We start from the raw sequence: 23,175 nt of genomic DNA, 5'->3' as shown, positions 1-23,175 counted from the left end.
TGATCATTTTTTTCACTGATGCATTGTATACACAGCAATCAATTTCTCCAGTAATTGTATCTGGACTGGAGAATGTGTGTCAATGAATCTCATCCCACCATTGCATTATATTGACTCCGCTGTATTCTTACCTCAGCCTATTTCCACAGTCCAAATGGGATTTGCGTTAATGAAAATGCAGACGGTATCAGGTTTCTTCTGTGCTTTATGGAAATAATTAAGATTTTTGGATGCCGTTGCTGAAAAATTGCTGACAGTCTTAAGGAGATGTTTAGGTGAGCTATAGATATTTGAAATGAGAGGAATGGTACATGGCCAACACCCAGGCAAGCAAACAAGTAAAATGACTTGGAATGATGAGGAGGACAACAATCACCAATGAAGAACTATGCAGAGAATCATCAACAATAAGGATGAACAGCACAACCCTTCTAAGAAAAGCCTTTGTATGTACAGTACCAGTAACTATACCGTCTATTCACAAATGAATCCCTCATTGTTTGGTTTGGTTAACAGTAGAGACTACATTTTATTTCTGTAGTGTGAATAGCACTGTACTTGCTTTTAAAATGCTATTTACTAAAGGCAATTTCTAAAAGAACCTATGAAATGGCAGGGTCAAAGGTTCATAGGTATGACCGACCAAGCTTGCAGCTAGAACTGCAATCAAGCATTTGGAACAACTGGCAATAAGTCTTTCACATCACTGTGGAAGGATATCGGCCCACACTCTTCTTTGTGTGGTTGTTTATGGTCCATTAGTCCATCGACTTTGAGTAGACCAATCCAAAACCTTTTTTCTTTTTCTTCATGGTCAATCAGATGTGAACTTGCTGGTGTGTTTGGGACATTGTCATAACACAAGTAAGCCTGAGCTTTTGGACATGACATGCTCGTTGGAGATTCTCCAAGATTTTCTGCTAGAGAGGAAAATCCATGGTTCCAGGAGACCATCACCACCATGTTCCATTGTTGGTATGATGTTCATTTTATGCTGTTAGTTTTACTTCAAATGAAACCTTCCAAGTCATCATGAAGATGGTTTTTTTTTTTTTTTTTTTTTTTTTTTTTTTTTTGGGAAATCTGAGACAAGACTTTGTGGGGTTTTTTTTGTTTGTTTATTTGTTTTCTGCCAGATATGTCATTCTGGTCCTGTCTCTTTCTTATTGTTGAATCATGAACACTGAACTTAACTTAGGCAAGTGAGGGCTCCAGTTCTATTGTGGCCTCATGGATGAGTCGTTCATGTGCTCTTGTAGAGATTTTGGTAGGCCAGCCGCTCATGGGAAGGCTCTCATGAGAGATCCACTATGCTTTCACTATAGTGTCTTTGAAGGTTCTCAGTCATCCAGGTCATCGTAGGCAAAGGAGCTTGCAAAGAAAAGCGTCTGGACTTCTTTAAGTTGCTTGAAGACGTTTCACCTCTCATCCGAGAAGCTTCTTCAGTTCTAAGGTCAAATATTTAAACCCAGTGGGAGTATCCCCCCCCAAAGAGGGACAAAAGGACCCCCTGATGATCCTCTAATCACATGAGCCAAGGTGTGAAAGCGGGTGTGGGTCCCAATCAGCCAGGGTTTTGGGTGAGCTCATTGTGAAACCTGGCCCCACCTTATCATGCGATTTCCTGAGGTCAGATGGCCCAGGATGTGAGTGGGCGTTAAGGCGTCTGGGGAGGGAACTCAAAACTGGATTATAGATGGCAGGCAGTTGGTGTCGTAAACCCCCGCCTCTGTTCAAAGATGGTCGCTCACAGTGGACATAGATGACTATTTTCACTATAGTATGTGGTTGTACCACATACTTTTTAACATGTGGGCCACCCTTGCTTATGCTGTTTTCGGTCAGTCAGCCAGCCACAGAGAAGTTCTAACATATAAAGAGCCTTACAAGCAATGGAAAGTGTCCACTGTAGCCACGATGTGTGCTTTTCATCCCTTTTTTCCCTTTTTGATCCATATTCCCTTAAATGAATCAACATGTGACTACTGCATTTTGTATTTAATTGGATTATTTATTTGTGTATTTTACAGCACTGTGGCTGTTACAACCAGAATAGTTGTAGTTTCACATTTCTTGTCCACGAGTCGTCTATTCTATTACACAGGCCATCATGAAAGTTTCACGCCTATCTAAACACCAAAGTATAAAAAGGTTGGGGTTTTTTTTTTTTTTTTTTTTTTTTTTTTTTTTTTGGTGTGTTTTTTTTTTTTTTTTTGGTGTGTTTTTTTTTTTTTTTTTTTTTTTTTTTTTTTTTTGTCTTCAAGGACAAGATACTGGATTCAGTAGACACATTTTTGACACATTCAGTGGAATATTTTGTAAATGTCACACCAAAGTTGTATCTAGAATATAAATTGTGTCCACTTCTCAGGAGACCAGATTGATCTGTTTAAAAGTGTAGCACCTGTCAGTGTCAGATAGCTGCACTTTACTGCAATAATGCAGTTGCTGAATCAAAGCCTGGTGGTTAGTGAGCCATTTTATGTAACTTCACTTGTCTTTTGCTGTCCTACTGAAGCACTGCAGCATCCCTGTTTCTACCTGTTTAACAAAAACCATTAAAACCGTGTGTCTCATTTGTTTTTCAGATCTGAATGTGACGCCTCCAGAATGGTCAGGTATGTCCACCTGCTTTTAAAAATCTGTTATTATTGTTTTTATCTGTTTAGGTTGATGCATCTGCCTGATACTTATCTAATTTAAAGAAAAGCTTGTGCCTTTTGGGGAAATCGTCTTATTGCTCCAGAAAATACTTTGGTGAAGACACTGTCCTACATAAGTCTTTCAGTTTGAGTGAGGAAAATGAATAACCAAGGATCATGAGGCTAGCCAGGGTAAGTGAGGAACTGAGGTAGGGCTGTTATTGGTGTTTCTTGATATTGCAGTGTGGAGGATGTAATGAGATTTTTATGTCCAGTCCAAGGTCACACTCTTCTGTTGATAGTTGCTGGCTGTGTGAACTTCGATAGCTGGAGATTTATAGGTTTGTTTCTCCTGACAGAGTTAAGTTGTGGGTTGATTTAAAACTGTAATGTGAGTCCATCATTTGCTGTGAACAAAGCTGAGGGAATATGGCTTGCATGCAGAGAGTAGATGGGCTTCTCTTGCTGGTAAACACACTCCTTATCTGCAGTTTCTCTCTTTAGGGATGTCTCGCTATGGGATCCAAACAGTCTCTCCCCCTGCCTCTGTAGTGCGGTGTATCAAGAACCTAACAGAGTCTAGAAAAGTTGAAAAATTGTGGCAGAGCCTGTCCCGTGTTTCTGATACCAATTTTCCAGGCTGTGTCTGTTCTTTCCTTATACTCTCTGCTGTCTGCACTCCCAGGCTGCTTCTCTTCTGCTCTAAATGTCCCATTACAAATCTGAAGTAAATTCAGAGGGCCACAGCCTGAAGATGTGTGCCAGTCTTTGTCTTTGTACAGTCCCAGGATATGTGTACTTCAGTATGTGCTTGCAAAGCAGAGACGTGTGTGTGTATATGAGGTTTGTTTCACACTCGGTGTGTAAATCATCCCAGAAAATGGGTTATATGAAACTTTTATGTGTTCTGTATGAATTTGGATAAATCAAAGCATTTATCCTTAATTTTCTATTTTGAACTTCTTCTTTTTTTTTTTTTTTTTTTTTTTTTTTTTTTTACTATTACCAAATATTAATTTCACTTAAAACATCTGAATTGAGTTTTTAGCTGCAAGACTTTCTTTGGACATTATCAGGGTTATTGTCTTCTTCCTGTGTCTGAAACGGATGTGAACAGATTTTTTGGTTATCATAATTTGATTTTTTTCATATACCTCAGCCCTGTAAAAGCAAAGAAGCAAAGCAGTAGAAATGGAGGACAAGGCTTGAGAGCCAAATAATCCCATCTCACCAAATTGGTGTTTTGATGTAGTTGGAAAAGTCTCAAATGGCAGCAGCCTTCTGCTTGCAATTCTTGCTTGTGAATTTGGCCACAAGTCCCAGAATCTTCCGTTCGTTAAGTGTCCCAAAACTGTTAATATGCTTATGTGTAAAATGTGGTTCGAAATTCAAGCATTAAGCATCTCTGCCAGCACAGTTTGGATCTTGCAGCTTTGCTGGGAGCTGCACACAAACTTGATACTAACTTATAATACTTGTGACTGAATTCTTGCTGCTGCTCACTTTTTAGCAATAAAATTTATGGTAGTCTGTGTAAATCAGTGAAAAGCTTCATGACCTCTCACCCCACATTGCAGGACTAAATCTACATTGCATTTTAGAAATGGATTGGTATGTGTGCTGAGAGAATAATAAAATACTTTTTAAGCCTATGAATAAATCCATCAGCAAACAGTTTAAGATTCAAGCATTGATTTAATTGAATGAATAATTAGAGCAAAGTGCTGAAATGCTTTTAGGGAAGGTTGATATGTATAAAATAGTCCAATTGGTTAAAGAGGGTAACTAAATCTAAAAAGAACAATTTACAAATACAAAAACGAAGAAACTTATATTTGATTTTAAAATGAATACACACAATCATATAACACAAAAAGCCTTTTTAGCTGTGTTTCTATGTCTGCAGACTCCTCCCACATGATCAGGAATTGAGCAAGCAAATGTGACACAAAATTATACCTTAGGCACCTGACGGTTCTTATCTATATCACGTAGTATGATGTCAACGTGCTGCCTAGCAACCACTTAGCAGTACGCTAAAAATACCTCTATTTAACATGTACGCTTCCTCTATAGGACCTTATGAAAGCATCATATCATTTTTACCCCTCAGCCGTAAAAGGCTGATGTGGTATTATAATCACCCAGCGGGGCAGGCAGGCGGTGTATTCAAGTTTTTGAGTACAGCGATTTTAGATTTTATACCATAGGTGCATCTATTAAAAATTTCAGAGGTGTTCGAAACAACTGAGTCTCGCTGTTTGAATGTTGACCTCAAGGTCAAAAGTCAGCTTTTCTGAAAATCACCTGGGATTTTCAAATTTATACTATAGGCGCACGTACTTCGAGGCTGAGGGGTAACACCAGTGGTTACTTGTATTTGTATGTCAGGAAAATAACATCTAATCTATATCCACAAAACTTAAGTCTTTAATTATATATTATGATGCCATCAGGTTGCCTGGAAATCCCCTAGCAATGGCCAAATAAGACTTAGTTTTTTGCGTTTATGCGCCTACACACATGAACTCATCCCATCATTTTAATTCATGGCAGTATCATCTCATTTATATCAACAAAAGTGGAATTATGTTACAATATCGTCGCATTGCCTAGCAACCACATTGCAACGGGATAATATGGCCCATTTTATTTTTTTCTGTTCATGCTCTTATGGTGCTTTTATGAGGTTTTGTATCATTTTAAATTCAGTATAATAACAACTAATTTATATCCACAAAATCTAAATTAAGCATGATGTGTTATGACGCCACCAGGTAGCTTGGCAGCCACCTAGCAACATGCTAACAAGACCTTGTCTTAGCATTTATGCACAAAACACCTTTTGTGTTAGGTTAAACAAGCGTGCTAGTATTTTTAAAAGAAAAAAGAAAAAAAAAGTAACATTTATTGGTTTGAGCGTAATTCGTTATCTCTTTGACTTTTGATTAATTATTTTGAGTTTTGGAAATACAAATTAGGTACTCAGTTAGATGCTTTATTTCACAATTTATGTATTCAAACTGTCCACAATCTAAAATACTGTATAGGTCAGATGTATTTACAAATTCAAGTAAAGGCAATCAAGATGCTCATAGCAGTGGTGCAATTGAGATATAAAATGAGAAATTCTAAATATAAGATCTACAGAACGGATTTTAAATGATGATTTTTAACATTAAACATAAAAATTTTAAATTACATTTGAAACAATAAAATCTTTGTATATAAAATGTATAAATAAAATCTTTTTTAAGCCTATTTGCGATTCCATACTAAGTTTCACTATGCACATCTTCTGTGTCTTATAAAAAACTTTTTTCATGCTACTGCTTCTAATGTTGTTCCCATGATATGGATATACTATCTCAGTGCAAATATTCTTAGCAACCAACCAGCAGCCAGATTCAAATTGCTGTGACAGCTACCATAAATTTCTCCGTCACTCACTCGATTCATCTTGGCCTTGAGTTTCCTTTTGTATCGCAGCTTAAAGCTGTTTACTGTAAAAATCGCTACAACTGCCAAAACAGCACTCTGCTGACAACACACAGCAGACTTACAGTCACTTACATCTCTCACCCTGTTAATATGCCACACCATGACACAAGTGAGTCGGGTTGTTTTAAATTTTGTGTGTTACATGGCTTGGTAGGTTTCATTATCATTTATAATGGAAAAGCCACCGAACTTGGTTCAGGCGCTATAAATAAATAAGCCATGCTCCCGGAAGATTGCTTTGCACTGGTTTGATAGAAGTTTGAGTGAGCGTGTGGGGAGAGATTGGCCCAGTCGGCGATGGGGGATTATTCTTATACACACTCCATGGCTAATGAGAGAGGAGTAGCAACATGGCGGTGTTTAATTGGTCTGCTGTTGTGTAATCAGAATGGATGGTTTCATTCAGATGTGATTACACCCGGGCTCAGATAGGAAGGCAGGCGCTCATCAGCCTCAGTGACCTGCTTTTATTGGATTGTTCTTCAGTGAATGTTTAATGATAAGGTGTTCTCCCACTCCACATTTTGTACAGCACTCATTCATAAGCCCGACGAGCACATGGCCAAAGCCTAGAGCTGAGGAGTAGTCGGGCACTTAATCACGCCAACTGCATTGGGAATGCAGGATGAAAATGCTCTTGTCTTATTTATACCTGTTTACTTGGGCTCGGTGAGATTGTGTTTTGTGATGGATGGCAGTTGTTATAGTTGTCTGGGAGTGTCTGAGAACAAAGAGCAAGTTCCAATTTCATATTGTTTCATATGCTGTATCCATGACCGTGGCCCTTTTGAGCACTCCACATTCTGTCTTTTTTTTTTTGTTTTGTTTTTTTTGTATTGAACATGTTTGGCTTCACGCACATGAAGGCCAGCTTGTCAGCAAGCTGCAGTAATAGTGGGTGACTGGAGGTATTCTGGAAAGCCTTAGCGAGGGCTGCAGCTTTGATTTCCCCGTAGTCCTCCGCAGAGAGTTGGGGAAACAGAGAGGAGGGGATTATACAGCTCAGTCATTATTGTAGGAATGACAATGAAGAGAATAAAGCTTTGCTGGGCTGTTGTTTGGGGGGCGTCAGAACCCCTTTTTAGAGTGCATCTCAAAATAATACCATAGGCAAAGCCCTTCCAATTAATTCAAACATTAAGTCAGAGTAATTTGTTATTGTAACAGGATTGTGGGAAGATTTATGACGTTCAGTGATATACTATAAGAATTAACATACAACATTAAAGAGGAGCAAAGAGACTGCACTCTTGCAACTTCTATTGCTCATGAGGCGTTTCCTAAAATAGGCTTGGAACTGCAGATTTCTCTCTGAAGAGAGGGCATCTCTCTAGATCCGCACAATGCGTGGGGTGAACTGTACTTAATTCACTCACAAATCTATCCTACAAAGAGCCGGGCTGTCCTCCAGTGCACTGTCAGGCAGCTGAACTGATACTTGTCTACAAGCACGAGACGTGACAGGCCTGTGTCGCAGAACTGCTCCAGTGCAGTCTTGAACCCTTGGCCGGTGTACTCCTCAGGGATCACACAAACCTATCTCGTGTTGCCAATTTTGATGGGTAGGACACAGAGCCTGCTGTTTGCACGAGTCCTTCCCGATTAAGAAAACTGCATTTCAGATCTTAACAAGGAATTGTCCTGAAACAATCCCCTACAGACACGGGAGTGTGCAGTGTGTGGTGACAGAATCCGAAGATGCAAATTAAAGTCACATGACGTGTCACTCTCATGGGAAAGACCTGACATTTATTTATGGTCTGAAGCAAAGTCTGAGCCTTGACTCTGTGGGACTTTCTGAAAAACTAAAGGAGGACGGGAAGAAAATTTCAGACTAATCCAAGGTTCATAACTCTCAACTGAGCCAGAGCAGAGACATTAGCATTTTTGAAATTAATAATTCATTGTGCCGAAACAGCAGCAAATGGCAGCAGCCATGACACAATTAGCCACTGCTATGTCTCAGGGCCTCGGTGCAAGATTTTTCATCTCGACACTGAGTTAAACAATGAACAATAATAGCGTTTTTCTTCTGAAGTAAGATGCGGCTGTATGTTTTCGATGACGACTTCATTCTCTGGCAGAGATGGGTGGGTTGACTATAACCCACAGCTTGAGAAATGTGCTTTGCCCATGATAGACATGCAATCCAATGGGGGGCTGGCTCAGTGAAAACCTTAACAGATGAGAGAGAAATATCTCTGTGGAAGTGATCTCCTGTGGAAGAAGATGAGAAATGCCTGAATAATCAGTAGTAGAGGAAAAAACTATTATAACTTTACAGACAAAGCACAAGCCGTGAAGTTGCATATACTCAACAAAGGAGCTTAACTTATGTGAACTCCCAATTATGTAAATAGGATAACTTGAGAATGAGGCGACATAGGAGTTACAAATTGGTACCGTTGGTGTATTTACTAAAGATCTCAGTGATCTCGACTTCAAGGTCAGAGGTCAAGTTTTCTGAAAATCTTGTGAATGCGATGCGATAACTTGAGAACATACTATTTTGAAATTGATACCATAGGTTTGTTTTAGGAGGCTAAGGGATTGCATTTATTTTCTTTGACGCAGTCAGATTGAGGTCTTTTTTTCACCCCAAGTTTTCACACGCATTACATTTTACTGTTACCTACTGGCATTTTACCCATATTTGTTTCAGAGAAATGTAATTATCTGGCAGTACAGACACCATTTTGTTATGTTATCAGTGTGCAGCACTTACTTTGCACCACTGTTCACAAAATCAAATGAGAAACAGGTTTGGAGTAATATTAAAAAAAAAAAAAAAAAAAGAGCATGAAGTTATGCATACCTGGATGTATTTCTTGTACATGAAGAGTTCAAACATTTATATATCTTATTGAGGACATCTAATTGACATAATGCTTTCCCTGGCCTCATACCTTAACCCTAACCATCAAAATGAATGCCTAAACCTAAGCATAATCTAATTGTAACCCTGATACTAAGATGACATTTTGAGCCTCCAAAATGTCTTCAAACTCGTGGGGACGGGGATTTTGTCCCCATAAGTGACTGTTGGTCCCCACAAGTATAGTGTCATGCCAATTTTCTGTCCTCACAAAGAGTCTAAACATGGGCGTGTACATGCACGCACGCACGCACGCACGCACGCACACACAAACAGACTCACACAGCCATCATTTCATTTTAAAAATGTTTCTGTCATATCTGTCCTTGCAGGTACCACATTTCTGTTTTTTCTTGTTTGTTTTTTGTAACACAGTGTGTCCTTTTGTAGGAGACATACATCTCTACCAGTTGAAGTCACAGAGAATCCCGGGAGGTTGGTTTCTGAAGGTTGCAGAAGAGTCACCCCCTGCCGCAAGTGGAAGTCTGCTTCCTTTGGGTACAGTGAGATGTTAATTTTAACAGTTACTTCACATTCAGTTTGTCTCATAAGCACTGCAGCAAAACAATATTTTCCTTGTCTTCCTCTTGTTAATGTCTAAAACTCTTCACTGGTGATATTGATCGCCCTGCTAATTAGCCTCTCTATGTCGGAAGTATTGGCCGTGACAGCTTGACAGCTGCAAACTTTGCCGCGTCCTAATGTTCGAGGCTTTGCAGCTGCTCTCATCAGCTTTTTATGACACAGCAGTTTGATTGCTGCAGTGCCTTTTTTTTCTGATCTGCACATTAAAGTCTTCTAACCAAATGCACTGTAGGAGGAAATCATTAAGTATAGCCTTCACGAAATATGACCCTTCATTGCTGCGTACCCATTAGCCGTGCTGAGCTTGGACCTTGACAATCTCTCAACAATGAGGAGGGAGCAGAGCACAAAGTCGCATCGACGGGACAGACTTGGGGGTGGTCTTTAAAAGGCATGAGTTTCATAAGAGACACCTCCCTGTGCTGTATGCTTCATCATCAAAAAGCAACGTGCCCTAATCCACAGCCCAATTTTAGCTCGCGTGCAACCCAAAAATAAATCCTACTGCATAGTGGGAACATGCTCTATTTTTAAAGAGCAGTGTTCAGAGGTTTCTGATGAGTAGTAACATCTGTGGGTTGTTTTTAGACTTCTGTAACACTGCAGAAAGGAGGCTTTGCTATTTCTTGCTGATTAATATCTCATTCACTCATGCTCCATCTATTTGTCTCAATATGATTGTTATACAGTAAGTAATTTTCAGGCGTAAAGTTAATGGGTTAAATGGATCATGACTGCAAACAAGATGATGGCTGTGCTTTGAGGTTTAATATTTTCCTCTTCAGCTCAGCAGCACTGCTTGCGTCCGTCAGCGTTTACTTATCTCACAGTTAGAATGGGATAATTATTAAATGATGGTAAAAGAGAACGAGCCCCCTTCCTGATCGTTTTGGCTTTGCTGATTGATTTCAAATGGTCTTGCTTTAATGCTGCGTCCCAGATGTAATTATTAATGTGCGCAAGTTAATTATTATTGATCTTTCCTTTTAGTTAGAGAGCTCACAATTACCAACAGCAAAAGCAGAAAAATGGATCAGTTTGGTCAACATGATAGAGTTGTGTCTCACACACACACAGACACACACACAGTCATGTTTGCATATCTTTGTGGGGACATCTAATTGACATAGTGCTTACGCTAGCCACTACACCTAAGCCTAACCATAAAAACTGAATGACTAACCCTAACCCTTAGCCTAAACCTAACCATAACCTGGTTGTAACCCTAACACCAAAACCACATTTTGAGTCTCAAAAAATGTCCCCATAAGTGCTGTTGGTCCCCACAAGTGTTTTGGTCCCCACAAAGATATATAAACATAGTACACACACACACACACTCACACTCATTTACACACTTGCACCGGTGCTTGCACACTCACAGGAAATGGTAAGTGACAGGGTGGACTGGAAGTTTGCAAATCAGATCACTGCATGGCCCAAAATGTAAGCAAACATTTGTTATAAAGGCCTTGGTCACAGCTGTCTTTTGTCATGCTTGACTTGTTTTGGAGGGTATTATTTCCTTTAGAAAGAGAGGAAACTCGCTGCATATGGTGTTTCAAAGGTCCTGTGCCAGATTTGAACCCAGGATGTTGCACTGTACACCACAGTGACTAGAAAACAATTTTTTTTTTTTCACATCATGTCTGAAAAGAAATGTTGGGTTATCCTTCCTTCTCGAGGGACGCTGGGTGTTTGAGGCTCTCATCGACTGGGTGACTCTTTTTTTTTTTTTTTTGGAAGTACCGTATGTTTTTGTGGCACTAACAAAATGGAGAAGGTGAAATATTAATTACTATGGCATTTGTGGCCTGCTGTGCTATGCCCTGCAGATTATTTCATATTGTTTTAGTAATTCTAGACTTTGGAAACTAAGTTAAAAGACTTATTAGGGATTAATGGAACAAGTTTGGTGTCAAAGCTGTGTCATTCACAGAGCTCAGCTTGCTCCTCATCCTCCAGAGTTAGGGCAGTCTCTGGGGGCGGCCAATTACATTCAGAGCATGTAGAGTGTCTGCTATACTGCAACAGCATAAACACACTCCAGGCACTGACTTTAATTGTTGCTTCTGCTGTATACTTTTCTTTACTTCTCTTTACTTGTTTGCTCTGCTTTATTTACTATGTACTTGTTCTTTCTCTGTTCTCTTCTACATCAAAGCATTTACATGATCAAATACCATTTCATCACCATTAGAGCAAGGCAATCCATTAGCTTAGATGTGAAAAACACTTTTTCATGCATAAACATGTCTGTTTGAGTCAATAATGGACATCTGATTATTATGTTTTTTTTTTTTTCACTAAATCTGGTGATATTATGAGACTGTACAGATCAGACCAGACCAGTGCAACAACAATAAGCCTAGAAAAAGTTCACTTTCATACCACCAGTGTGGAAAAGTAATCTCCTTCAAATGTTTGGAGCACAAAAAACTGGTCCCAGCAGGTTTTGTCAGTGCATGATTTGTTTTCTTTAATGTAGACAACAGAATGGAAATATTGTCGATTTTTCTCATTCAGAAACTGTCAAAACATCCAGAAACTACAGAGAATCACAGGCAGTAAGAGATATCACTTACAGTCTGCCCCATACATTTTGGAAAAATGACACAAATGTTGTTCAATCTTGACTACTTGATTTAAAATCTATGGTGGTAGTGTACAATGAAGTGCAGACTTTTAGCTTTAATCCAAGGGGTATAGTAAAGTTATCGCATTAATTCTTTAGGAATTAAAAACATTTTTATGCATAGCCCCTCAAAAGTAATTAAACATACTAAGATGAATATAAGGATCTAAGTCCTTTGCCACAGATGAGTCCTGAAATCTAGAATCCATGGACATCATCAAATCCTGTTTTTCCCCCAGCTTTCCTGGCCCTTTACTGCAGCTGCCTTCAGTTGCTTCTTGTTTGTGCGTCATTCTGCATTCAGTTTTGTATTTAATAACTGAAAAACAAATATGTTTAGCTGAGATCAGTTAATTGAGTTTCTAAGTTATTGGAAGGACATCGTGTGAGCTCCTGAGGCAGGTAGTTCCAAAGCTGAGGGTCCCTGATGGCAAAAGCAAAGTCGCCTTTAGATTTAAGCCTTGATATTTGGAACTGCCAGGAGGACCCCATCTAGAGGTTGAATTCGCTCATACAGGGTCAACATTGTTCCTGTGTATCTAAGGGGCCAGACTCAAACTTGCTTTAAAAGTGAAAATTTTAAAATGATATCTGAAACGTACTGGTAGCCAGTCGAGAGGAACCAGCATTTTGGTGATGGGATTCTGCCCGCTTAAACCAGTAAGAAAAACTGTGAACATTTTGCTACTCTTGGTGGTGGTCTTTAGCACCTTGGACAGGAAAATGTGTCAGCATAAGCTCCAAGCATTCACACGTAAATCACCCAGCTGAAACACTGAAATGTTACTGGTGTGATGATGGCCTGCAATGTAATAGCATATGTGAACCACAACAAAGAAGATGGATTGCCTGACTTCTATCAGGACGCACACATCATTTTCCTCAAGATATATAATTCTTTTTCCATTCTTGACTTGCTTTAAAGTGCAGTAAATCAGGAGCTAGCGACAAATCAGAGTCTGTAGACCAAAGTGGAACAGAGAGAAGAGGAAACATAACTACATTTAAAAAAAAAAAAAAAAAAAAAAAAAAAAGGAAAGTTATTTTAAAGGGGTGAATTCACAAAAAGAAAATGGATGACTTCCATCTTAATTATAAATTATACTGTTTTGTTATCTACAAAATGTTTTTACTTCTACATATAGAAGTGAAAGTACTGTACTTACACTTGATAACAGGCTTTAATAACCTAAGAACTGAAACTATAAAGAGATTAGGTTAAAGTTTCCCAGCAACCATGGTAAAAAAAATGACATTTGGTTTATCGGAGCGATCGTGGCTCAAAAGTTGGGAGTTCGCCTTGTAATTGGAAGGTTGCCGGTTCGAGCCTCGGCTTGGACAGTCTCTGTCGTTGTGTCCTTGAGCAAGACACTTCACCCGTTGCCTACTGGTGGTGGTCAGAGGGCCCGGTTCGCCTCTGTCAGTGCGCCCCAGGGTGGCTGTGGCTACAATGTAGCTTGCATCACCAGTGTGTGAATTTTACCTGTACAGCATCCCGCTGAGTGTATCGCTTGCTCCTAGCTCTGGAATGACCTGCTAGAGGAAATTAAGTCGAGTCAGTCTTTCTTTGAGTCTTAAAACACATTTTTATGACAATGCTTTCCCTTTGAGTTTTTCACTTGCTTTGAATAGTCTACTTCCTCAGTACATTACTCAGTACAACTTATTGGAATTGATGTTGGCTTTATTTAAAATGGCCAATAAATGAAATGTAAAAAAAAACAAAAAAAAATGTTGACAACACACAAATAAAACAACCAGCTGATCCGAGCACAATCGGGCAGAGAATAATAGAGTAATCTGTGACTTGTTGTTGTATTATAAGAAAGAAAGAACACATAAATAACTGTTCACTTTTTATTTTGTGTGACTGAAGGAAAAAAGTATTTGCCAGTATATCAGATTTTTACATCACCAAATATCTGTGTCCACATTGGTCTTAAACATCAGTGGAGCTCTAGTTTGTTTTTATTTTGTTCAGTCTTGGTTTTATTGTATTGCTCCTGTGTAGCATCTCGCAACATGATTTTTAAGTGCTGCTTTAAATAACTAGTTGTTATTATTAGTGAGCGATATACTGAAACTCAAAATACAGCCAAATATTTAGCTTTCAGTCTCATCATTTGCCATCTCCGCCTCTGTAACGATTTCTCCCACTTCTGTCTCTTCTGTGGCTCTGGTTTCATTTGTAAAGACTAGTGGCTGTTTCATTTCTACTCCTCTCCCATGACTGTTGAGCGTAGAGTGGGAGAGGTGAAAACAGGAAGTGTGTTTATGTCAGACTAAGAAAGCGAAACTGGAGCATACAGCCAGTCCAATAGGGATGCAGGATCTCAGCTTATTGTGAGAAAGGATCATTGCTCTATACGGTTTACTGAGGGAAAAGAATCCAAATTCATCTGCAGGCATGTGATGGAAACTTGAAAGAAAATGGTACAAAAGCAGCATATTATATGTTATAATATAGGAATATAGACAACCACATGAAATGAAGGGTAAAAAAACACATTTTCTTCCTCAGTATCTGTAAATTACATGAACAGAAAGCATGTTTTAACTGATTTTGGGTGCTGCATGTATTCATTGCCTGCAGCTGCCTTCTAGTTCAGTCCCGTCCAGATTTAAGACTTCTTCTGCACCCATCAAGCTCAGCCCAAGGCTGAATGAATGCTTTTAACTACCCAAGATGCTTTCCCTCTCTTCCCTCTCACGCTTTCCTCACTTCACGCCTCTCTTTTAATTCCCCCCCCCCTTTTTTTTTTTCTCCAGATATTCTCTTTGTTCTTTCACTCAATCAAATATAAATAAATAAATATCATCTGCTGGTCTGTAATCTTTCACCTCCTTTGACTCTGTGGTACGTATCTGTGTCTCCCTTTTTCTCTCATCAATTAAAACAACCCATCTGACTTGATTAATAGCTAAGGGGCAGAAGTAAAAGTGGGATGGTGAAGTGTAACTCTTTCTGAAGTGTTTACACCCCTCTCTTAAGGCTCCAGTAGGTTGTAAACTTGCTGTTACTGGACTGGTCCATTTATTTGAATTTGATGTTTGTATTATCTGGCATTTGACTTTTAGAAAACACCTAAACTTGGATCTCCACTAGTACATATTTAATTCCGGGGTTTTATGTTTTTAATTATAATTATAAAGTTAAATGGCTATTTCATAACAGGACCTGTGATTACGTTCACTGCAGAGCTCATTGATTCCTGCAAATTGGCCTTTCTTCCTGGGATCGCAGACCCCCACCCTAACCTTCTGCTGATGCAGCCAATGTCTTATTTGCTGATGGCTGGAGGCAGAAAGGCAGCCCGGGAGACTGTGATCTAGCTGCAGGGGTGAATATAGTGCAAAGCGACACATACACAGAAAAATGACAATATGTAGGTTCATGAACCCTGCATCATGACTGTTATTGCAGGTATTTCATTGCAGCATTCCCCTTCTGTAAGGCCTTGACAGTATCCGTGGTCATTTGGAAAGGAGTTTAACGATGCACTAAACATTTATTGTATGTGGCTGCAAACAGTCCCGGATAAATGAATGAGCAGTTGTGTCCAAGAGTTAGTGCTGGTTTTTAAAAAGAAAAGGAAGAAAGAAAAAAAAAGAGCAATTAAAGTGCCTTCCGCCCTCCATAAAATTCAGACTGTTATTTAATGCTTTCTTTTTTGGTTCTTTTTCTTTACTGCCGTCAATATTGAAAAGGTTTGATTCCACCAGATGGGAAATTACATCTGTGCAATGATTTAATAGGCCTGTGAAATAGAAGGCCCACTACCTTAATGTGTTTGAACTCTTGAGAAAACTCTTTGAAGTTCCCAGCTTCTGTTTCGTCATCACATTCTCTTAAGAGTTCATTACAGGCTCCACGCTGCGCTCTGAAGCTGCATAGCTGGGAACACACAGTTTTGATTTAGAAGTAAACGCAGGCCATTTGGTTCGTAATAAGTTGCTTTGACTCTAAGTAGCAGAGCAGAATTTGATGCTTTTTGTTGTGCCATGTGCCTTTCACTTGACTCAGTTTTGCAGTTAATGCTTTTGGGCAAGATGCACGCATGTGTGGTTGATCTGCGTATGTGTGCTGTCACTTTCGCATGCAGACAGCCATGCCGCACATAAACAGTTTTCAAAGATTGCGATGCTGTGCTATAAAGCCTGGCAAGCTGTCAGTTGTGATGTTATGGCTATGTTTTCACTCTAACTCATTCATAATGGGGAGCATTTATGATTTTTCTTATTTTCTGTCATATATATGGTTACATTCACCTAACAGTGAAAGATTGTACATTTAGTCCCAGGAGGACAGACAGAAAAGAAAATCTGTCAAATCAAACATTCAAATCTATCTACTGTGGTGACTCCATGTGGAGCATCTGAAAGTAGATTGTAGACAATGACACTTCAGTTCAATTAAAAACTGTCCAAAGAATTATGCAGATCTGGAAAGACTGTGGCGAACCATCACCTTCGAGGAAGAAATGGGTTGGGAAAAAACTTGTATAATCATGATTGGCATTTTCTCAAATATTTGGTAAAATCAAATCACAAAAAATCCACAGTAGAACTCACTGCCATGTTTAATAGTGAAAGTGAGGATATTTCCATGCATACAATGTAAAGAGACCTTAGGGTATTGGGACTAAAGAGCTGAAGTAATCCACTCATCAGTGATCATAGAGATTGGACTCAGGAGTAGAGGAAAAAGGTCACGTGGTCTAATGAGTCCTGTTCTAGAGTGATGGGTGCAGCAGACAAAGTGATGCGCCCATCATACCTGGCGCCTGCCGTGAAAGCCTGTGGGGCCGCTATTATGATCTGGGGTTTCTTCAGTTCAGTAACATTATGTGTCAAAAAATTAGGTCAGCTGACTACCTGAATATACTGAATGACCAGGTTTTTCCATCAGTGGAGTTTTCTTTTTCCATGCCACAGGCATATTGCAAGATGACATTCCCATGATTCATCAGGCTCAAATTGTGAAAGAGTGGTTCAGGGAACATGAGATATGATTTCAAATGTGGAACGAAAACCACAGGATCCGGACCTTAACCCTAGTGAGAATCTGTAGGATGTGCAGGAGAGGATTTTTTTGTTGTGGGCCGTAGTTTGCCTGGCAGTGTGTATTGTGGGTTTTTGTTTTGTTTTCTTTTTCTTTTTCTTCTTTTGCTTTTCTTTTTTTTAATTTATTGACAATTGCCCATAACGTGTGGACTTAACTCTGTTTAAAAATGGTGGATGCTCATATTAGACATTAACAAAACTTTGAGTAGTGGTGAGCACTATAGTCTCACCCTCTCACTGTTGTCTTTTACTTGTGGCGTATAGCATGTGTGGGGGGAAAAGGTGTCTTAACACCTTATAAATAAGGTTTATTTTAAATATTATCACACAAAGCTTCTCTTGTAGAGTTCCCCATCAAGAATTACAGATGATTTATACATATCACCCGCACAGCAATAAAACTTGCCTTATACTGTGTAGATGCTTATACTGCTCTGTGACTAAAACAGCTCTGACACTGGGGGGGGGGAATTGGAAAAGGACGTCTGGGGGTGCCCTGTGGTGTTTAGGTGGGCGCTAAGTTAGTAACAGCTAACAGCATCTTAAAGGTCACAAATGTTGTTCATTTCACCTTTCAGTGGTTTTAATGTTGCAGCAAATTCAATTCAATAATCTATACAGGACTGCTAAAAGTTGTATAAAAAGACCCCAGAAAACTTGTAAGTTCTTTTTGTTTGTTCTTTTTGTTGTTGTTTTAAAATTAAACTCGTTTTCAGTCAGTTAAATTATATAAAATAGCTGACTGAAAATTTTTGAGAGTTTTGAGAAAGAAATAACATTTAAAGTAATTCATTCATTGTTGATTATTTTCTGCCTATTCCTTGGAAACTGAGCGTGTTTCTTTTATTTGGGAAGATGCTGAGCATTTTTGAAATGGTTCATGGAAATGGTAAATGTGACATGTATTTCATTTCATTTCATAAGAATTTTAAGGGTTAAATTGATTACAAAACAAAATCAGTTCTAAACATGTTACATTATTAAGTATCTGTTGGCATAGTAGCTTTTTAAAAAGATATTGCCTAACATTTTGTGTTTGTTGTGCAGTTTCTATTTGGTCTGTTTCCAAGGGTAAGACCTGCCATTGGATGCACTATTACCTTGACAGTCATAATAACCACGCTGCAATTAAAAATTAAGACATTATTAAAATGAGCACACATTCTGCTTACAGTCGTAGCCTTAAAACCTTCAATCTTGAATCATTTATCAGCCAGAAAACCTAATAATAGTTTAATAATTTGCCATGGCGTGATTTGCGATATGACATACTGCTCTTGTTTAAAAAAATAAATAAAATAAAAATAATTTTGTGTTTTCAGCAGATGAGAAAATAATTTTGAAAGTACAACATGTGTCTGCACAGGAAAGTGGTTTAATTAGAATAAAATGTATTTGTGTGCTCCCCTTCAGAAAGGCAGGAGTTTGCAATTCTTCATGCATGACTGAAATCCGATGTGTCTGTTATAAATGCATCCCGTCAGCAGTAATGAAAAGTCACCCAGATGTGTGGCGACAGGGCACAGGTGTTACATTTCAAGACAAAATCATGTGTGACACAAGTATGATTTGGAGAGCCTTTAGGTGATACATGTGCAAGCACTGCACCTCCAGCTAGAAGAAAAAACATGTCAGAGCATCCTTTTTTCCTCAACCAGTGCTTTTCTTTCACTGTATTACCCACTGCCACTTTCCGTGTTAAATTAGATATAGTGAGAGATTAGTGCTACTGTGCGACTGCCTCAAAGAGCTTATCCTTTCATTAGTTCCGTGCAACATTAATATCAGGCAAAAGAGACTGGGAGTGTTTCAGATTAGGGCTGGGAATCGTCACTGATTTCTAGAATCGATTCGATTCCGATTCACAAGGTCCCGAATCGATTCGATCCACGATTCGATTCGATTCGATTCGATTTTGAATCAGTCCGAAATATTATTATATGAACCATAATATATATAAAATTATGATAATTCACCTTGTATATGTACTGTCAAAAGAACCCTCTAAGCCTTGTGAATGAATTACATAAATTTCAAAATTAAGAACAGATACTAAAGCAGTTAAATAATGTAATTTTTAATTAACATTAGTATATATATTTTTTCATACATACATTTCAAGTGGATCAGGGATCCAGTGCAAATAGAACACATCTTTTGTAAACATCAGTAAAACCTCAGAGAAATAGTTTTGCTGTTAGTGTCTCACACAGCTTTTCTGAAATCCACTATTGTGTTTTGGAGACACACAGTATAACACAGCATGTACAAGTGAACTGACAGAAACTGACTGATCAGAAAATGAAAAACTGCCTTTTAAAATACTTCAAAAAATGAAAACATATTGAACAGTATTGTAAAACCTCTGTGAAACTAATGCAATTTAGCCTTATTTATAACTACCCTCTCACTTCTTTGAGACTGTAAGGTTTTTCTGCAAGAAGAGAAGCTGGTCTACATGTTGTGGAGTCAGGCAGCTCCTTTGTGCGGTAACAATGTCACCAGCAGTTGAAAACACTCGTTCAGAAGGAACACTGGTCCCAGGTATGGAAAGATACTGCTTTGCTTGTAGAGCCAAGAGAGGATACTCCCTTTCATGGTCCCTCCACCAGATCAAAGGATCCTCAGAAAGTGCAACAGGCTCAACGTCCCTGTATCGATTCACTTCTTCCTTTGCCTTCTGAGTTGGTGTTTTCTGTGGTGCTGTGGTTTTTGTTGAGTAGGCTGGCCCAAGGAGAAAAATTAATGCAGAGTCCTTTGACCTCTTAATTGGAGGGGCATAATCCACTTCATCAACACCACCAAGAGAGATGTCAGGGACAGTTTCCTCAGATGTGTCACCATCAGACTGTCGCTGTAGAAAAATGAAAACTTAATTAATAAAGAAATTACTATTTATATTCTAACTCGAGTAGTGCAAAAAAACCAATAATTTTTTGTTTTTGTTTCTGTAACTCACAATAGCTGTGTCCACGTTCTCCAAACCTGCTGCTTCCAACACCAACTGATAGAATGTGTTGTTACAGGTCTCTTTGGACAAGAATGGCAGGGCCTTAAAGCGAGGATCTAATGCTGATGCAATGTAGAGCTTGTCCTTTAGGGCCACATATCTTGAAAAGAGATTTTGCACATTTAACTCAGTTTATTATGTTGGATATACATGTGCATGGTTACATACACTCATGCAAGATCAGAAACATTAATATACGACTTTGTTTCCATAATTTATATATAAACATCTATAGATAGATAGATAGATAGATATAAAATCAAAAGGCCTATTACTAGACAAGAGGGCTTAACTAACATTTTTATAATATATAGATTTTTTCACTATAATAAGAATTTTCATGTAATACATGCATCCATACAGTTACACTCATTCATGGCATATACACACAATTCATAAACATACCTTGACTTCAAGTTGTCGTATACAGCAGTCTTGAGGTCTTTAATCAGTGAGGAGTCATGAGAGACACTGATCATCTTCTCCAGCAGCTGTGCATGCAGAGGTGCAATGATGGAAAGGGTTGGGGACTTTTCTTCAGACATAACCAGTGTGGCTGCTTTCAGCGGCTTCAAAGCTTTCACTATATCTTCTCCATCAGTTATGTCAGCCTCTGTAAGACTACAGAGATTACTGTCACTTCTCCTCACTTCAGGTGAGAGTAGAGCTGCAGAGATTGCTGGTTGTTGCTCTAGGAAGCGTTCCAGCATCTCCAATGTGCTGTTCCATCTGGTCACCCCATCAGTCACCAGCTTATGGGCAGGTAGATTCAGTATCTTTTGCTTCTCTTTAAGCTTGCGACTTGCAACAGTGCTGCGATGAAAAAAGGATGCTATGCGTCTCACTCGGCCAAGCAGCTGAGCAACAGCTGGAACTTTCAGTCCTGCTAAATTGAGTGTGTGGGCAAAACAACCAATGTGCAACCAGCCCGTTATTTCTACAGCTCGCACCATATTTGCAGCATTGTCAGTTACGATGACTGGATTTTTGTTTGTAAGCTCCCATTCTTCGATTGCTTTGAACATAATTTCAGATAAATTAGCTGCTGTGTGGCTTGCTTCGGTGGTTCTTGTCTGTAAGACATGAGACACGAGTCTCCACTCCTGGTCGATATGGTGTGAGGTGATAGTCAGGTAGTTATCTGTTGCTCTGGATGTCCAGCTGTCACAGGTTATAGCGACTCTCTCTGCTGACTTGAGTGAGGCTGTAACATCGTGTTTCACTTTTTCATACATGTTTGGGATTACCACTTCACTCAAATGTTTGCGTGATGGTAAAACATAGCGTGGTTCTAGCGTATTAATGAGGTTTTGGAAGCCATCATTTTCAACAACGCTGTACGGACGTATATCTTTACATATGAAAGTTGCCACAGACTGGGTTATTTTTTGGGCACGTGGAGAAGTGGATGCCAACTTCATTGCAAATGCCTTTTCGAGTGAGCGTTGCTTGGTGTCGGCCGTTTTTGCTAGCGGGATATCTGGATGATGCCTCGTTAAATGATTTCTGAGATTTGTGGTATTTCCACAGTGCTTTACCTCCATTTTGCACATCTTACATACGGCTTTGCTTTTGTCCGGCTCTTCACTGTCTTCACAGTTCTTAAATCCAAAGTGTTGCCAGACATCTGCCTTTAGGCTCGGTGGCACATTCCCGGGAGTAGCCATGATGGTTCATGCGTCCAGGTCACTTAACTCTCGCGTGACTTCCTCATGTTAACCGCTTGCAAGTTTCATACGCGGCAAACTACATATGTATAAAAAAAAAATCGATTTCCGGATTTAATGAATCGATATCGTTTTATTCCAGTTAGAATCGATTTTAATCGATGAATCGATTTTTTTAAACCCACCCCTATTTCAGATCTATCTCTCAGTTTGATACGAGGCATTTGCAATTCCAAAGCCCCACATCAGCGCCCGGATCGAGCTGGGGGAAGAGCTCACAGGGATGAGGTGAAGGAGCAAGGAGTAGCTTATCCAGGAAATAAAACTGAAACATTTGTTCTCTTCTGCTTTTTCAGCTCTGCCACTCAAGAGCAGGGATTTGTCTGTGCATGTGAAACAAGATATTAAAGTATTGCTGCTGCTGGATGAATGATCTGTTTGTGTGGGGGTGAAATTTCCTGCAAGCGAGGAGATGAATGACAAACTGTACATTACAATTATGACGATAATACATACTGTATCGCTCTGTTTTTAACCTTAGTTAAAATTTGCATGTATCTGGATTGTTTTCTTTCCTACTTGTTTTTACTATGCGAGTCAAGCAGTGCTATAATTGGTGGAAATTGAGGCTTGAGCAAGAAAAGTGGATTTAGATCTCGCAATTTGTGACCTTACAGTAAGACAAACTTCTAATTAAACAGGATTTTTATCACCAAATGCAGTAATTGCATACTGTGTACTATACTGTATACAAACATGGAACCATGCAGTACATATTATCAAAAGTAAGTGAGCTTTACAGAAAAAAGTAATAGCATTATGCTACTTTTCATATTAACGTTTTTAAATGAAAAGAAGACTCAGATGAACGCTTCAGTTATACTGTGGAGGCTATTTCGCTGCAGTGGTTTGGATCTACCTGTTCCTTAGAGAAAAGGATCAGTGCTAATAATTACAAAGTCATGGTCTCCTCCAGGAGGACAATGCTCCATCTGAGTATGAACATGATGTAAATCATATGCTGCGGCCTTCACAGTCAACAGACTTTAACCGAGCTGATACCTGTTCTGTCTGTACACACAGACATAGTCCAACAGTTTATTTTTCCTTTCGTTTGTGTGATAAGCTTATAACTATGGATGTTCCTGGCAACTAATAACAGAAAATCTAAGAAAATATTAAATGCATGGAAGTTA

General features: G+C 39.0%; 2 protein-coding genes across 5 annotated transcripts in view; one reads left to right on the top strand and one right to left on the bottom strand.

Moving 5' to 3' along the window:
* The window catches only part of iqsec1a (IQ motif and Sec7 domain ArfGEF 1a), a 97,430-nt gene that overhangs the window by 15,432 nt on the left and 58,823 nt on the right, over nt 1-23,175 (top strand). For all 4 annotated transcript variants that reach the window (XM_082518086.1, XM_082518093.1, XM_082518087.1 and 1 more), the window contains exons 2-3: nt 2,589-2,618; nt 9,409-9,516. In XM_082518086.1, the coding sequence (XP_082374212.1) occupies nt 2,589-2,618; nt 9,409-9,516 (138 nt within the window). The remainder of the gene's footprint in view (nt 1-2,588; nt 2,619-9,408; nt 9,517-23,175) is intronic.
* Nucleotides 19,605-21,547, bottom strand: LOC309697685 (E3 SUMO-protein ligase ZBED1-like; the record flags this gene model as incomplete). The annotated part of the gene is made up of 3 exons (XM_082519800.1): nt 19,605-20,156; nt 20,262-20,412; nt 20,718-21,547. The coding sequence occupies 3 exons, from the start codon at nt 21,545-21,547 to the stop codon at nt 19,710-19,712; spliced, it is 1,428 nt and encodes a 475-aa protein (XP_082375926.1). The 3' UTR covers nt 19,605-19,709.

The sequence above is a fragment of the Aulonocara stuartgranti genome, assembly GCF_965226115.1.
Source record: "Aulonocara stuartgranti genome assembly, chromosome: 20".
Classification (NCBI taxonomy): domain Eukaryota; kingdom Metazoa; phylum Chordata; class Actinopteri; order Cichliformes; family Cichlidae; genus Aulonocara; species Aulonocara stuartgranti.
Note: the sequence above shows the minus strand (reverse complement) of the source record. Positions and strands in the feature narration are given on the sequence as shown.